At 38.4% G+C, this 18,376-nt stretch overlaps 1 protein-coding gene across 1 annotated transcript in view; it reads right to left on the bottom strand.

The window, feature by feature from the left end:
• GDA (guanine deaminase) overlaps positions 1-18,376 on the bottom strand; it is a 47,057-nt gene that overhangs the window by 6,336 nt on the left and 22,345 nt on the right. The window contains exons 6-12 of the mRNA XM_026675273.2: positions 12,839-12,866; positions 11,495-11,602; positions 6,582-6,689; positions 5,102-5,199; positions 3,008-3,075; positions 1,655-1,804; positions 413-531 (exon numbers count right to left, since the gene is read on the bottom strand). Coding sequence (XP_026531058.1) covers positions 413-531; positions 1,655-1,804; positions 3,008-3,075; positions 5,102-5,199; positions 6,582-6,689; positions 11,495-11,602; positions 12,839-12,866 — 679 coding nt within the window. The remainder of the gene's footprint in view (positions 1-412; positions 532-1,654; positions 1,805-3,007; positions 3,076-5,101; positions 5,200-6,581; positions 6,690-11,494; positions 11,603-12,838; positions 12,867-18,376) is intronic.

The raw sequence follows: 18,376 nt of genomic DNA, 5'->3' as shown, positions 1-18,376 counted from the left end.
CACTAGGCTTGAGTGATACTTGTGAGGCAGTCAAATTCAGGAACAAGAATTATCAGGGTTTCTGTGATGGTCTACACTGCTAGTAGGGTAAAAGTAGATAACCTTAAAAAACTGTTGAAGGAATTGTCTAGATCAGTGTTTTGCAACCTTGGCAATTTTAAGATTCTGGGAATTGAAGTCCACCCATCATAAAGTTGCCAAGATTGAGAAACATTGCTTAGATCAACTTATACTTTAAGATACAGTTACTCTGAGTCTATTTCTCATGCTTCTCCTCCCCATCTGCATGGCTGAGGTGTCTCTCTTGCATTTGTTTCCTTCTTGCCTGTTCCCAGGGCCTGCGAGACATTCCATCAAATGTGGATTCCTCCATACATATGCAACGTACTTCAGTTATGCAGTATTTGATTACCTCAATATGGTCAGAAGCAAACAGATCAAAAGGACTATCTGAAGCTTTGGCGTTGATCAGCAGTGCATCAAATTCCTTGCCAACTTCAAAATTTCCAATTATATGATTTAATCCTAAAGCTATAAATAAAAAAAAACACAAATCTCTTTATTTATACACCATGAAATTAAGTAGAAGTGATTATTTTTGAAATCAATAGAAAGGACCCAACAATACATTTGTGTTTGTGTTCTTTGTTGCAATTCTGTTATGACTATAATTCCAGTCTAAATAAAAGAAGAAGAGAAAATGACTCAAATTCTTTAAAATAAAATAAAATTTGATGACCAAAAAAAGAATGAACATTCATCATGGAATTGATCCAGCATCAATTCGGAGAAGTACTTTTTTTAAATTCTAATTTTTAGTAACTTAGTACTGAAATAAACTCTCAGAGTGCCTTTCTATGGTGCTTTTCCTAATCTTTAATATAGTTTCCACATTAAACAGCAGGGGGCAGTAGAATATCAATAGCCACATGCCTGTCAAACTTTAATAAGAGAAGCAGAAGAGGATCAAAATAAATTTATGGATATATAGACCATAAAATTATCTATTTCAAACTAGGAAAAGGAGTTTCAGGGGAACAAATTTGAATCCCAGCCATAGAAGAAGGAAAAACTTAATGTGTTAAATCCTTGTAGTATGTGAAAATATCGTTCAAATATTTTAAACATTTTAAACTTATTTATAGAGCTCAACAAATGAGAATCCTGTTTGTTCATTCATATAGATTTATATTCTCCCTTATTTCATAGCATATTGGATCAGCGCTAAGTCATCTCCAATCTTCCGCACAAAATAGTCATGTGAGAAGGAGAAATAGGAAATGATCCAAAATCACCCTTTGAATCTTCAAGAGTAAAAATAACACTGAGCAGAGCTCACCTTGGTCCGCATTCAGCACTATATGTACCACACCACATGGGGACACACATATTTTAGCAGTTTGGGTAACAATGTCGCATTAAGCTATAGAGAGTTAGTATTTTTAATTTTGTCTTATTTGATGTCTGAACTTGTTGTTTTTTTTACAAATCATGAGTGAGAAAACTATGGTTATACATACAGGGTGCATTTGGTCAGTATAATGAAGTGATTAGGATGTAAGATACGTTAAGGTCTAAATGAAAAGTTTATTCCAAGCCAGACTAGAATAATTTCTGTGTTTTAGGGATAGTCAATTAAAAAGAAGAGAATTACCTTGACTTCCTGCAAGAGTTGCTAGTCGGAATGCCTCCTTCAGAGTTAAGCCTTTTTCATCTGTTTCACTATTAAGGTGAAGGACTTCAGATACCACAATCGTATTTCTGATAGCATCAAGCATGGAAACAGAATAACCACCAGCAACATCTAACAATAGGGCAGAATATTGCAATCAATCTGGAAGGCTTATGCATTAGATGGAAACAGGAGTTTCATTAAATATGCAGGCAGATGCTTATGATTACAACATAGGTATGATCTCATCCAAGCTTTTTATCATGCTGGCAACTTAAATCTATCTTCCAGGAATTCACTATGTACAGGAGGATGTCCAGGCTCTAGGTCAGAGGTGCACAAAGTGTGGCCAAAGGTCAGATATAGCGTGCCAGCCTATATCTGGGCCTCCCAAAGCTTGAATGGTGAGACAAAAAGTTTACGTTTTTTTTACATTTTATTTGATTTGTCAATCGCTTACAAGATACAGGTATAAGAATAAATATAGTTTTGAATACATGAGATAGATACTTATAAGAAAAAACAACAACAATAGGACAGGGACGATAGGCACGATTGATGCACTTATGCACCAATTCTCCCTGTTTTGCAGTGAAGAGTTCAGAAACAAAAGAGATCTTCTTAAACCACCCATTTCACCTCCTGAATCTTCTCCTTCAAAAGAAGCCCAGCCTCCACCCACTTATGAGGGACAGGCCTGGTGATGCCAGTAAGGTGACAGAAGTTGAGCATTTTTGCCACAGGCCATTCCAGTTCAGGATGGACAGTGGTACTGCTATAGCTATAATCTCAAGGATAAAGCCAAGACTCTGTACCACAACTGCTCCTCAGGGGATGGATCCTCAGACAAATGATAAACACCTGAGATGATATGGCGTGATGGGGCTGATGTTTATAAATATTTGATAATCAGGCAGGGGTTGAATGGGACCGTAGATGGTTGCAGCTGCTTGGTTTATTATGTTTTATTTATTCATCATATTTATATAGCTGCCATCTCACAATCAAGTGACTTTGGGAAGTTGTATAAATATATAAAATGTGTACTGTAAAGATATTTTTATAAGACAGTTATACCCTTTCCTAAGCAGCTGTCAGAAAAAGTTCCATTTTATTTATATAATTCCATTTTATTCATGAAATATTTCACATTCCTATTGATATATCTTTTTACATAAGTTTGAATAGTGGTAATTTCAAATGGTCACTGAGTGAGTCGTCAGTAAGCAAGGATTGTCTGTATTCCCTATGCATTGTGAGCTTATATATGTGGATCATCTCTTTTTTAACCTTTTAAAACAATACCTGAAAGAAAACACATAATAAATCACTAACCTGTGCCTAATCCAAGTTTTACATTGTGGTTCAGAATCTTCCTTGTGTTTAAAAGGCCACTCTTTAATCTAGATTTGAAATAGAAGAATGAAAAGATATCATTTTTATAAGTAAAAAAAATTGATGCAGCAGATGTGTTGATGCATTAAAAGCTGTTCACAAAGTGCTAGAACAAGATGTAAAACAAGCCTTGCCATTGATTTAAGTATAACTTCATAAGTGTTATTGCTATGAGCATATTCCACATTAACTAAACTATGCTACATTTAATGCAGCTGAAAAAGATTCAGTATGCAAACCTAATGAGAATATAGTACCTCAATACTGTTCGTTAAAATATTTTCAACCTTCTGTGTGACCTGGAAAAAAGATGTGGCTGCTTTAAGAAGCACATTAATTTTAATTGCCGGATCTCTTAAATTAATGCCATTCAGACTGCCACATAAGTCTGAAAAAAAGGCATGGCTGCTTTAATTTTTAAATCTGTTGGGATCTGTTTGTGCCCAGGTGTTTGCCTGGCTAGTGGTGTGGAGATTTTTTTGTTTGTGAGTGCAGATCCCCCCTCATACCTCCAGCTCAAACACACCCCAACCAGGCACCCAGATGAAACCTAGCTTCCTAGCAAATAATAGCCGTCCATTTACTCGGAGCCAAGCTGCACTAAAAGCCTCCAATACAGGAACTCAATGTTGCCAGCCAATCAAGACACACACAAAAAAGCCACAAAACAGACAGAAGATATTAGAAATACCAATCAAGCAGAACACAGCAAACTCCAAGACCAATAAACACAGACCAAGACTTCCAACCAATCAGGATGAAGAAAAAACCATTCTAGCACAGCAGTAGGCTAGCCCCAAATTTAAAACTGAAACAACTGTAAAAGTCTGACTCACAGATGAACACAATACAGAAGCCTGATGATGGCAGATGAGATTCTGCCGAAACGTTGCTACAACTTTAAAAGCACAACTATAATGACGTGGGAAAATACCCGAACAAAGCTGAATGACACACACACACACACACACACACACATATATATATATACTTAATTATTTTATAAGATATATATATATCTTAAAGATTTGTAGAATTTAAGTCAATCAAGTCAATTTTTGAATAAAGTACTTGTAATATCAAACATGGAGACCAGAACACCCCCACCCAGACCCGGCACCTATATGAGGGCACAGAGGTCTGTAACTGATAATTAGATCAGTTTAACTGCACTTATTGAGTGTGGAATCCAGCAGTTCAAGTCCTCTATCATCCAGTGGACTGGTGGTAGGGACCTCCCCTTTCCAGGTCCCCAAGAAGGAAAACCTTGTTGGGTAACTTGCCTCACAGACAGTAACAATTACTCAGCATATTTAACCACGCGGCCTTTAAAATGGTGGCCGCCTTGTGGCAGAATGAAAATGAAAGCAGCTATCACTGCCCGGCCTGCTGAAAGCAAAACCACTCAGCGGGAAGGCGCAGGGGCTAATTCCCTGCCCTGAGGTGTTCTGCGGGGAAAGCCTCGTAATAAAAAGGAAAAAAGGCTGCACTTTTAAATGGAAGTTTCAAACCTGGAAGGGACAGAGCGTTTACTCAGCCGTCTGGGAGATCGGAGAGATAAGCCTCCTTGTTTGGAAGTTTAAGGCAGCGTGTCTCTGAAACGAGAGGCTTTTAGCCTCAGGGCAGATTGGAAAGATAAGCCTTCCCGTTTATGAAGCTTTAGCCTCAGGAGGCTGGAACATAAAAACAAAACAAAAAACCAAGTGAAATGACTTTTGGAGGTTCCCAGGGGGGTGGTTGGTGACAGAAACTATGGTTTTACCTGACCTGAGAAATAAATCAACTAAATCAGCTAAATCGCCAGTGTTCTGTTCTGACCAGAGAAACAATAACACAACCTGTCTGAAGAAAGGCTGAGCTAAAACTGGGGACGCTAAGGAGGAGTCTAGTGGAGGAGGAGGAGTGTCCTCAAGTTTAAGCCCAGCCTTCCTAGAAGGGACTGAAGCATCTTCCCATCACTGTATGCTCTGAACAGCTCATGAGAGAAACTCATTTCTTGAAAGTGTTATTACTTTGTGACACTGTATTACTCACGATATGTTTGAATTAGGACAATGTATAATGGCAGCTCCTCTACGTTTAAATATGTCCAGCTCTTCATCAGAGAGATAGCAGCCATGAGCCATTATAGTCTAAAAGTAAACACAGTAATATTACCTTTACTTATTTGAATTATTTCATTTTGATAATTCAGGTTTTAAAACAACAATTTTAGGATCTATTGCAAAAATCACTACAGCAATAACCTGTAATGCACCAATATTGCCCAACAATTTTAGTAAAATTTTCAGTTTCCCAATTCCTTACTGAAAGGCAATTAAAGTGGCATCCATTTAGGGTTACTAGTTAAATGCTTATATTTAATGCAGTTCCTTCAGATGTTCACATCTGCAGATAAAGTAAATAAACATTCATCTTAATAGGTCCTACGGTATAACCCTTGACAACCACTGCTTACTTCTATGGTAGCAATACACAATGAGCTTAGTGGGAGTTCCTTCTGAACATGAATGTGCTATTGATATATTGGAAATTTTCATGCAATTCTTATAATATCATGTGAAAACTGGGAGCAGTTACAATATTAAAGTTGTGAGCTTAACATAATAGAACAAGGCTAGATTACAAGGAAAAATATAGGAAGCTTAAAAAAAGGAAAGAGCATCCTTTTTTTAAAAAAAATCTAAAATTGGTCTACTATGTATTTTAAATGCATTTTTATAAATGGTAGCTAATATATATAAAACATTTAACATTTTGTCAGCTACCAAGCTATTTGTCTTGTCGGGTAAGCACAAATGAACTAAATACAGGCAAAGTACAGAACAATACAAACTCAAGGTTAACCGCACCAAACTTGACTGCAGAAAATACGACATCAGCAACAAAGTGGTCAATGTTTGGGATACTCTACCTGACTCTGTGGTTTCTTCCCCAAACCCCAAAAACTTTAACCTTAGACTGTCTACTATTGACCTCACCCCCTTCCTAAGAGGCCTGTAGGGGGCATGCATAAGCGCACCAATCGTGTCTACCGTCCCTGTCCTATTGGTTTTTTAAATTTTTCTTATAAGTATCTATCTCATGTATTAAAAACTATATTTATTCTTATACCTGTATCTTGTAAGCGATTGACAAATCAAATAAACACTTAAAATACTTAAATATATTTTATATGTTCATCCAACTGCCAAAGGGATAGAACTTTCTATAACCCTTTGCCACTACCTAGTAATCATCTGAACTTATGAACCCAGAGCTGAATGGTAAATAGCTTCTTGAAATAAACATTGGGTTTTTTTAAAGTTTGTTTTTCTAACAAAACTAATTTATACACAAGTTTTAAGATCTTTATAAAAATAATGAGATAAAGAAAGGTCAGAACACAAAAAACTAAGCAATGCCCTTTTGTTAGCTTGATCAACATTGATTCTACTTCAGCAGTAACTCAACACTTGTAACTCCAAAAGCAGCATTACTCAAAATATTTTCATGATTGGTAAAAATAACAAACCTTGTTTGTAAGCAGCTTATTTTTATCATATAGCTCTGTATAATGTTGATAATGTGGAAATGTGCTTTCTATAAGTCTGACCTCCCCTTTAGACTCACTTATGTGGCTCTGTAAGATGGGAGAAATACAGAGAAAGTGGTCAGTATTTCACAATAATATGAATGTTTCCATACATGCAAGCTATTGAAGCTATTCAATACAAAGCACTTACAAAGTTACATATTTAATGAAAACAATATTTATAAAACTTCATAGCAAGTAAAGTGTTATTGGCAGTTTTAGGGTAAATTAAATTATTATTTGAGAACTTTTTTAGACAAACAATGCAAAAAAAAATTAAAAACAGAAGAGAAATATTTTGCTTTAACAGATTTTAAAACCCTTACAAAAATTAATGATATAAAGAACTATGGTAGCATTGTATGAAGCAAAGCTGCTTAGTCTAGGCCGCATTTTGAAAAGTTGGAATATTGAATTTTAGATGTTTAATATGAAAAAAGAGCTGATGGAGCTCCCTCCATAGCTGAGAACAGTATTTTAAAGAGAGATAATATAGACAGCATAGAAGAAGCCTGAATAATATTGGGCTCCTTCAATGCATAGCAGAATAGTGCTGTGTTTATTCAAGTTTTAAAATATTTCTTCCACGTAATTTTCAATTGGCGCACACCAATATTTATAATGTAACTTAATCCTGGGAAACAACATTGAAGTAGGTCAGCAGGAAGTCTTTTCAATTTACAGTAAGTGATGATTTAGGAAAGCAACAGTTGAAATTCATGACTCATACTTTACAGAGAAAAAAAGACTACACGTTATAATTAAAGACTGAAACAAATGGATATTGAAATGCAGTGACTTGTGATTTAAGGGATGTAAGAGCAGTACAGGATCATAACAACAACCTATATAGTCCAGTTGCCATCATAGCAATGCCCCTCTTTATCCGTTGACTTCATATCTGTGTCTTCCTTAGCTACTTGCATATTTTCAGTATGGCAAATTATTGCCTTGTGTTGAGTGAAACATGATAGCTATTTAAAAATGCAAGGATTCCTATCAAGTAAAAATATTTCATTAATAAAATTTAATTGCACCGTTCCAATACTCTATCGGGTTTGTTTGTTTGTTTGTTTTAGGATAGAATGCACATTTGATTGAGTACAGGTAGTTCTCAACTTATAACACATCTCCCCAGAATGTATTTAATTATTTAATTAATTTTATTTGCCTGCCCATCTCATATCCAACAATATAAAACATTGAAAAACATTAAAAATCATCCATTATAAAAACACAGCAGATAAAAACATTAACAGATAAAATCAAGGAGAAAAGATGGCAAAGAAGGGAAGCCAGAATTTTCCCACTGGCTCCCCAAGCCATCTGGTAGAGCCAGGTCTTGAGGCTCTTTCAGAAGGGTGAGAACCAATCTCATTTCAGGCAATAAGATGTTCCAGAGGGCAGGAGCCACAGAAGAGAAGTGCAGGATCCTGCCAGCCAAAATTCCTTGGCTAACAGGATCCGCAGTATGCCCCCTTTGCCAACACTAGTAGGTCAATCCCATCAGGATGAGGCAGTTCCTCAGATAGACTAGACCCATGCCATGCAGGGCTTCCAAGGTGATGATCAACACCTTGAATGCACCTGGAAGTACATTGGGAACTAGTGCAGCTCACGAAACAGTGGTGTAATATGAGCCACTCCAGGGGCCCTAAGAACTGCCTGCACCACTGCATTCTGCACCAGCTGTAGCTTTCGAATGCTATTCAAGCGTAGCTTATGATCTAGTTTTGAAATTCCAATGGCTGCTAACATACTGTGGTCACATGTTCACATTCTGGGTGCATTTAAGGCTGTTTGCATGGCCCTGCAGTCACATGACCATGATTTATGATTTTGGGGGTGGGTGGGTAAGAAATTAGCTTTTACTTTTGATTTCTGGCAAAAAAAAAAAAAAAAAGCCCAGTGAGTACAACGGGTTCACTTAACCACGACCCTGTTCACTTAATGACTACAGCATTCATTTAATAACTATGGCATTTGCTTAATGATTGGTGCAAAGATGTCATAAAATTGGGTCTGGTCAAATGTTGACTTACTTAACGCCTGGCAATTGAGCCACACCTTGGTGTTTTCAAGGCCCAGACGCCAAAAGTCAATTTAACCCCATCAACTATTTGAGATTACAAAAACAAATGCCAAGTCAGATTGAGAAAAGGATGTATGTGTGTGTGTTCCAGGAAAGGTAAAAGTAATGTAAAAGTACAGATGAGGAAGTCAAGATGACATCTGCAAATTGGCAGCTATTACAAGCAGGCAAGAGGATTTTCATTCAACCGCCAGTACCACAACCAATGGTGAGCAGCCTATCCTGATAGGAGTCCTGCCTGGACCTTTACCTGGAGCTCAGAGATTAGGAACAATCACACTGAAAAGCAACTCATCCCAACTAGAATAAAAATGTCTGGGAAAACGCAAAAAGATTGTGTGTTACTTTAAAGACTTTGAGAGTTTTGCTTGGACTGAATATTAAAAGATTGAGCATAAAGGTCTCATCATTAAAGACATTCACGTGGCAACATCGCCTTTCAAGATCCTGGGGGTAGGGGGAGTGACAATACAGAGCAAGAGCTTGTTGTTGGGGAAGGTGTGTATCGTAATAAAGAATTCTGTATAGATCTGCTCTGCTGTGGTGTGTGCAATTGTTGGAGAGCAAAGAGCCAGTTTCTTTATATTAATAATGAGCTGTTATTTCATAGACTCAACTATGTTTTTCTCAAAGAACCACAAAGTGAACGTTGAATTGTGTTCTTTGAAGTTCTCTCATGTTTTGTTGCATGAAAGAAAAGAATTAATAATTAATTAATTAATAATAATTAAGGAACCACTTTGGCTTAGCAGTTAGGTCTCAAGGTAGAAGCCAGGACACCGTGAGTTGCAGTCCCACCTTAGGCAAACAAACCAGCTGTGTAACCTTCGGACAATCTCAGTCTCTTGGCCCAACTCACCTCACAGGGTTGTTGTTGTGGGGAGAGCAGGAGGAAGAAGGACTTATTTGCTGCCTTGACTTATTTATAAAAAAAGTAATCAAGGCAGGAAATAAAAATAAATAACTCCATTCCCAGCTTACCCAATCCATGAAACTATAACAGTACAAATTTAAAAGCGATATGAATCACAACCTGATAGTAATGAATTCCCATTTCCCACAAGTTAAATGTCAACATAATAGCAATACACCAGTCCTAAGCTCTCGCATGTGGTTTATTTTTCTCAAAGGAAATGTCAGTGGCTGATTGACTCATCAGAGTGCTTTTGAAAGAGATCTATTCTACCTAAAAGATAGGCTAATGGAAAAACAAGGAAAAGGGAGCAACACAATGGTATCTAGCATCAAAATAGTCTTCTCAAATTACCTAGAATAGTTTTCTGTTCTCATCTCAAGGCCAGCTTACAAATACAATGGTCTTCAAATGCTGCATCTGAATAGATTCATGCCACTGACTTTAATGTAGGCAGTAGCGTGTATAGTAAAAACACAAGACAACTGCAGCAAAATCTTTCTGGGTGATTCTCCTAAAAAGGTAACCTGCTTCCAGGACAGAGACATGTGGACTGCAGGGAGGCTGAGAGGCAGAGCAGCCTGCTCTTCTCAACTTGATCACTGGAGCTTCCAGAAGGAGAACTAAAAAAATATAAGTGAATGAGAGGAAGCCCACTGTAACTACATAGCCAAAAAGGCATTAAGAGTTGTTAACCTAATTCTGAGTAGCTTTTTCTCTGATAATATCACACTACTAACTAGAGCATACAAAACATTTGCTAGACCAATACTCGAATACAGCTCATCAGTCTGGCATCCGCATTACATAATGGATATTAATACAGTTGAGAAAGTCCAGAAATATTTCACAAGAAGAGTTCTCCACTCCTCTACTCATAGCAGAATACCTTATGCCACCAGACTTGAAATTCTACACCTAGAAAACATAGAACTATGCCACCTTTGGTCCGATCTAAGTATAGTATATAAAATCAGACATTGCAATGACTTACCTGTCAATGAATACTTCAGCTTCAACCATAACAATACAAGAGCACACAATAGATACAAACTTAAGGTAAACCGAACCAAACTTGATTGCAGGAAATACGACTTCAGCAACAGAGTGGTCAATGTCTGGAATACATTACCTGACTCTGTGGTTTCTTCCCCAAACCCCAAAAACTTTAACCTTAGACTGTCTACTATTGACCTCACCCCTTTCCTAAGAGGTCTGTAGTGCATAAGTGCACCAACGTGCCTACCATCCCTGTCCTATTGGCTTTTTTTTTATTCTTACCCATTTCATGTATTCATAACCATGCTTATACTTATACCTGTTATCTAATACTTGCTTGACAAGTAAAATAAATAAATAAATAAATAAATAAATAAATAAATAAATAAAAGGAGTGTGTGGGAGTGTTGTGGCCTTTCAGCTGCCAGCACAGACTTGTTTGAATAGAGAAAAGACAGTATATACATCTACTTGTGACTGGAAAGCCCTTGTGGACTTTTTCTGTAAAAAAATGAAGTTATGATTGAAGGTTTGAAGATTAGATAGGGCCAGAAGTGGTATTCAGCAGGTTCTGACTAGTTCTGAAAAAACGGTAGCGGAAATTTTGAGTAGTCTGGAGAACCGGCAAATATCACTTCTGACTGGAGATTTTACAGTAGCCTTCCCCTGCCATGCCCACCAAGCCACAGCCACAGAACAGGTAGTAAATTTTTTTGAATCCCATCATTGGATAGGGCACATTATAAAAAGAGAGAGAGAGAGACAATTTAACTTTAGAGAGAGAGTATTAGTACTATGAAAACTGCTGGATGAAGAACATTTTAGTAAATACAATAGCAAAAGGTTTACCTGTATATGAATATCATGAGTCTCTGCCAGATTACCAAGGCTACTAAGTAACTCCTCTGTACAAGATAGCCCAAAACGGGGTGTTACTATAGGAAGTATTCTTGGATACTAGGGATATTCAAGTAATAGAACAAATAGACAATAATTATGTGAGCACAACGGCATTTTAAGCTATACCTGTTGCTGCATATGTATCATGTATTAAACCATTATTAAAAGAGGCTTTACGATCATTTTCAACCCCATTATTATGAAAAAATAATGTAACCTAGCAAAATAGTGATTATCACTAGTAAAAATAAAGCACCAAGTGTATGCAAATTCAGGCTTTAATTAATAATTATATATAGTGTGATATTTGATTCTAGAAAGTCTGTTAATTCATACATAGCACAAAATCAATATGTATATAAAACAGTTATTATTTTTATATATTTATAATGATAACTAAATGCAATCTAAAAGATATACTGTGGGAAGTTACCTAGAAAATGAGTTAAATAAATAAGGCAGAATTGCTATTTGGGGAAAGCACCAGTGATGAATACTTTCCCATCTCTCTATCAAAACAAAATATCCACATAACAAGCCTGTGAAATTAGCCACTGATATGGCCTATTTCATAAAAATGGTTTATAAAAGAGACAATGAAATTAACCTTCACTACATTCACTGAAATTCGTGTTCTTAAGTTCAGAATTCATTCCCGCCAAAAATTGTGATTGTAACTGAAGCAACTCTTTGACTGTCATTGTGGCTACTTTTTTGTTAAAGATAAAGTTTTCTATCTCCTCTCATCACCTGTGGCCCATCCTTTGATCTACACCCCAACATTACCCCAACATTTTAGAAGTCAATCTGAAAATGAGAAGAAAGCTATGTAACGTGAAAGAAAATATTGGTTCCTGGGGGCCGTACGGAGTCCCACACACAAAAAAAGAAATTGGATTGGAACTGAAGAATAAAATATAAAGACCAGGATAAAACTATAGCTGTATAGTGTTCACATGTAATTAAATGTAGCTGATGTTTAATAATGTTCTCCTTCTAATAGATTAGAACTTTCCGTTTGATTTTCACTTTTGGCAGAGCTTTAAAAACTAACGCAATACCTTCTGTAGACTGATACCATTCTAGGCAAAACATGAGACATCCTGTTGTCCTATCTGAATGAGCGCTTATAATCCATGACTTATAGCAGTATAGGAACAGGAGTTCAATATAAAACATCTAGGCAGTACATGGTTTCATATTGCAAGATCATTTTGTTGCATAAAAAACCTAAACATAAGATATAAAGTAATTATATATACTGTTCTGTTGAAGAAAACTCAGCTTACTTACTTTTTTCCCCAGTATTCCTTGAACAAATCTGAAAAGATCAAAAAAGGGAATTAGAAAAAGATGTATAAATGAATGTGCAAGTCTGCTGATCAACCATGAAATCAATTATTATTTCAATTTGATATGCTTCACAAGGGTCTTGACTACAACTTCCAGAATTCCCTGTTACTTTAATTCCCAATTATATCCAAGGGATGCCATATTTGGAAAGACTGCAGGAAATCAACACTTCCCGTGGCAGTTAATGAGGCTGTACAAATGTGCACCAGCTAAAGATTTTGATCTTAAATGTGCACAAGCTGTTGATAATTAACAGTAGACAACTGGTTATTACTATGTTTCCTGTGACAACTAAATAGATAACATACAAAATCAAGTGAAACCATAATTGTATGTTATAGTTATGGGCATATTTTTTAGAAAGTAAAACTGTATCAGCTCTGTATCAGAAAACTGAAGTGTTCTATTTTGATAAGCGGCATTTTGTATGGCATAAATAAGTTTCATCGACAATAGCACACAATAGATACAAACTCAAGGTTAACCGCACCAAACTTGATTGCAGGAAATACGACTTCAGCAACAGAGTGGTCAATGTCTGGAATACTCTACCCGACTCTGTAGTTTCTTCCCCAAACCCCAAAAACTTTAACCTTAGACTGTCTACTATTGACCTCACCCTTTCCTAAGAGGTCTGTAGGGGCGTGCATAAAGCGCACCAACGTGCCTACCGTCCCTGTCCTATTGTTTCTCTTATTCTTCTTTTATTTTTCTTATATATACCCATTTCATGTATTCACAACTATGTATACACTTATACTTATTATCTTGTAAACAATTGGCAAATCAAATAAATAAATAAAATAAATAAATAAATACCCTGAAAATGTGGATTCTAATTTCACATCTTTCCTACATTTACTTAATTGATACTATCTCTCTCCCCGCCACAGCTTTTTTAGTAATATTTATCTGCTTTTGAACAATACAGAGATACAAGCTTTGTTCTTAAAATCTTAAAATAGATCAGGTGGGTTCCACAATTATTGCATTGGAATGTCTAATATAATTCTTGAGGTAATTCAGAACTTTGCTCTTTCTAAACTAATTAGAGGTGCCTACAAACATTTCTGGTTATAATGCAGGCTATTTAAAATGTGGCTACTGAAGTCATGCTTCTGTGCAATGCATAAAAATATTTCATTACAACCTACCTAGAAAAATATGTGAACTGGTTTCTTGGCAGAGCATATGGGAGCTTGGTGGTCCTGGCCCCCACAGTATAAACACAGACCATTTCTGCCCCTTTGTGCCTTTTCTGTCAGATGAGGGTGAGAATCCCTGATCTACATGAGCTCCTCTGGAGATCTTTTCTCAAGGCTAGGTAAGGACAGCTATGCTTGACAAAGATGTTTGCTAGTTCAGTGGGCAGAGATGCTTGTTAGCTCAAGCTCTAGTTTTTGCTGTTTTGTTTTGCTGAGTTATAAGACACAGTTGAATTACTTCCTGCATGTCTTGTTAGCTCATCCAGAATTTCATCTGCCAACCTTTCCTGAAACTGATTGATAAGTTCTGCTTCATCCAGGCCAGATCTTGGGAGATTAGCTGGAAAGCTCTTACATAATCACCCTTGTTTCAGTTCTCAAATTTTGTCAATGTGTTGTCACAGGGTCAGAATAAATGGGTTTAGATCTGTTAGTTAAATTCAGCAGACATCGAGAAAGGGGCTCTGTTGTGTTAACAATGGTGTGGCCTAGTAGTAACAATTCCAGAATAAACCCACCTTGATGTCTGTTGGAAAATCCTCCCCATGCATGTTCATATATAGATTGAAATGTGCCCCACCGGTAAGAAACTGATACAGCATCCCATGAGACTTTTGTAGACAGGCAATAGGAAATTTTCTACAAGAGTGGGGAGTGGTTGCTGCTAAAGTCACTGCTTATGTTGACTAGACTTGTAATGTTTGCATTTGGGCTGTGAGTAAAGCAAGCTGCTGAGTCAGCTGGGTGTTCCCAATGGCAATTTCTCTATGCTGTTTATTTTTCTCAGTGTGGCTGTTAGTTAAAGTTTCACTCCAAAGTCAGCTCAGGGCTAATGAGACTGGAAATAAACTGTTCTGCTTCTGATTTCAAATACTGACCCACACAAAGTTGTGGTGGTAATTCACAGTCTACTCAAAGTAAAAGAGATAACTACAACCAAAGCATACAAGTCAAAACAGAGTGTTTGACAAATGAAGAGTGAAGAACACTCCAAAACCATTCCAAGGTTCCAAGAGCTGGGTGAGGATTGTCAGTCAGTCCAGAGATCAGAATTTTGTGGGAAGAATCCATGTGAATTGTCATGCAAGAGCCAGAAACTAGACTATTGTTTCCAGCAAAGAAATGTGTGTCAGGGCTGGGTCTTAAATCAAGCTGCAGTCAGCTGCCATTATTCAAGAGATTTGTCCCTTTCTTGGCAGCCCCTCTGCTTTGCAACCCCTTGGGGGGCTCTGGGAGGCCTTAAATCATTCTTATCACATATATTCCACCATAACTTATTAGTTTTCAAGTTCCCAGCAAATAGCACAAAGTATTTTCCAATGGAATGCCAATGCAGTGTTAATCTTTCTAAAATCTTTGAAGACATAAATATGTTTCAGGCTTGGGAATCAGGTAGATAGTGGGATATGGTTATGGTTAAAGTTATTGTAGAGATTTATCTTGTCTGCCTTCATAGGGTTTTTATGCTGTTTTATTATTTATTCGGATTGTGCTTTTATATATTGTTAGCTGCTTGGAATTACTAAGGCAAGGTGGGTGACTATATCCAATGAATCGATCGATCGATTGATCAATCAAGCTACACAGAAGTTGAAGAGGAGGAGGATGTTTCTTCACATGAACAGAAATATATGACTATGTTTATATATACATAATCAGCCAGTGCTATCTGAAATACATTGTAAGCAACCAAAATTGCTTAAGAAGGGCAGCCCTATAAATAAATAAATATCTTTAATACTTGAACTTTCATAAAAGTGTAGCATTGTTCTGCTTATACCTTTATGTTATCCACACATGAGCTTTGAGTTCAGTTCAATGACCTTCAAGATGTTAGAAAAGTTATGTGCCCACAAATGTGTTATATAAGAGCTGTGGTGGTGCAGTGGTTAGAATGCAGTATTGCAGACTAACTGCATTCTACTGCCAGCAGTTCCATCCTGATCAGCTCAAGGTTGGCTCAGCCTGTCATCCTTTTGAGGTCAGTAAAATGAGAACCTAGATTGTTGGGAGCAATATGCTGATTCTGTAAAATATTTAGACAGGGCTGAAAGCACTATGAAGCAGTATATAAGTGTTATTGCTGTTGCTATTGCTACATCAATACAGGCATTAGTTTCTCTATAGTTGCTTTTCTTCTTTTTTTCAAAAAATTTGGTAACATTTTTGAGAAAACCCCAAATACTGTGAAATTATTCCTACTGTGGTAGGAGCCTATTAGAAACATTTAAATAGAAACAGATGCCACATGTTAGTCTTTGCTTTAATTTTTGGTAATCCATGTCCTCTTTCTTTCATCATTCTTTAAAAATGTTGTTAATATGGTTCTGCATTATATCCTACAACACCTTGAATCTCCAAATACCTATGCAAGGGTCCTCTTTGTAGACTTCAGTTCAGCATTCAATACCATCAGTCCAGACATACTTTTAAATAAATTAAACCAACTAGTGGTACCTGAACACACTTGCAAGTGGATCATAAGCTTCCTAACAGACAGGAAGCAGCAGGTGAAGCTAGGCAGAATCACATCTGATACCTGTACAATTAGCACAGGGCCCCCCCCCCCAAGGCTGTGTGCTTTCTCCACTTCTCTCCTCCCTATATACCAATTACTGCATCTCAGGCGATCCATCTGTTAAAATATTGAAGATTGCTGATGACACAACAGTGATTGGTCTCATTTGAGACAACGGCGAATCCGCATACAGACAGGAGGTTATACAACTTGCCTTGTGGTGTAACTGGAACAAACTGGAACTGAACACGCTCAAAACCAAAGAAATGGTGGTAGACTTTAGAAGAAACCCTCCCATACTACCACTTCTTACAATACTGGACAACACAGTATCAAGAGTAGAGACCTTCAAATTTCTAGGTTCTATTATATCACATGACCTAAAATGGACACCTAACATCAAAGACATCATCAAAAAAGCACAACAAAGAATGTTCTTTCTGCGCCAACTCAGAAAGCTCAAACTGCCCAAGGAGCTGCTGATACAGTTCTATAGAGGAATCATTGAGTCTGTCATCTGCACCTCTATAACTGTCTGGTTTGGTTCTGCAACCCAACAGGACAGACACAGACTTCAGAGGATAATTAGGACTGCAGAAAAAACAATTACTACCAACTTGCCTTCAATTGAGGACCTGTATACTGCATGAATCAAAAAGAGGGCTGTGAAAATATTTACAGACCCCTCATATCCCGGACATAAACTGTTTCAACTCTTTCCCTCAAAATGATGCTATAGAGCAGTGGTTCCCGAAGTGGGCGGTACCGCCCCTGGGGGCGGTGGGATGCCTTAGGGGGTGCTAAGAGGCAAGGGGGCTGGCAGGGGGCTCTAAGAGACGGCGGGGGGCATTCGAGGTGCCAGCCCTGCAGGTTCACTCATTGACTGTAGCACCGCTCCAGATCTGGCGCCTCCAATGCGGAAGCGGTGGCACGTTATGTGCCGCCACAGCCTTGTTCGATGTGCCACCTCCTTGCCACCTCTTAGCGCCCCTCTGCTAGCCCCCTTGGAGATGCTAAGAGGCGGCAAGGGGGCATTTGAGACGCCGGTCCTGCAGGTTCATCCATTGACTGTAGCATCACTCCAGAGCCGGCGCCTCCAATGCGGAAGCGGTGGCACGTTATGTGCCACCATGGCAGCGTTCAATGCACCATCCCCCTGCCACCTCTTAGTGTCCCCAAGGGGGCCAGCAGAGGGGTGCTAAGAGGCAGCAGTTTCACCCATTGAGGCGCCGGCTCCGGAGCAGTGCTACAGTCAGTGGGTGAACCTGCAGGGCCGGTGCCTCGAACGCCCCCCTGTCACCTCTTAGCATCCCCAAGTGGGCCAGTAGAAGGGCGCTAAGAGGTGGCAGGGGGTGAACGCGGCCATGGCAGCATGTAACGTGTGCCACCGCTTCCGCATTGGAGGCGCCGGCTCCGGAGTGGTGCTAGTCAATGGGTGAACCTGCAGGACCGGCGCCTCGAACGCCCCCCTGCTGCCTCTTAGCCCCCCTCTGCCAGCCCCCTTGGGGATGCTAAGAGGCGGCAGGGGGCGTTCGAGGCGCTGGCCCTGCAGGTTCACCCATTGACTGTAGTAATGCTCCAGAACCAGTGCCTCGAATGCAGCAGCACATTTGGAAAAGCCACTGCCACCGCTTTCCCAAAGTGCTGCTGCAGTCGCATTCTGTCTGTCTGTCCATCGTCCGTCCGTCCGTCCATCCATCCATCCATCCAAAAGGTCTGTCTATTTGCCTGCCTGCTTGCCTGCCTGCCTGCCTG

The sequence above is a fragment of the Notechis scutatus genome, chromosome 2 (assembly GCF_049901735.1).
Source record: "Notechis scutatus isolate UNSWTSFEM ecotype Mainland chromosome 2, rNotScu1.2, whole genome shotgun sequence".
NCBI lineage: Eukaryota > Metazoa > Chordata > Lepidosauria > Squamata > Elapidae > Notechis > Notechis scutatus.
Note: the sequence above shows the minus strand (reverse complement) of the source record. Positions and strands in the feature narration are given on the sequence as shown.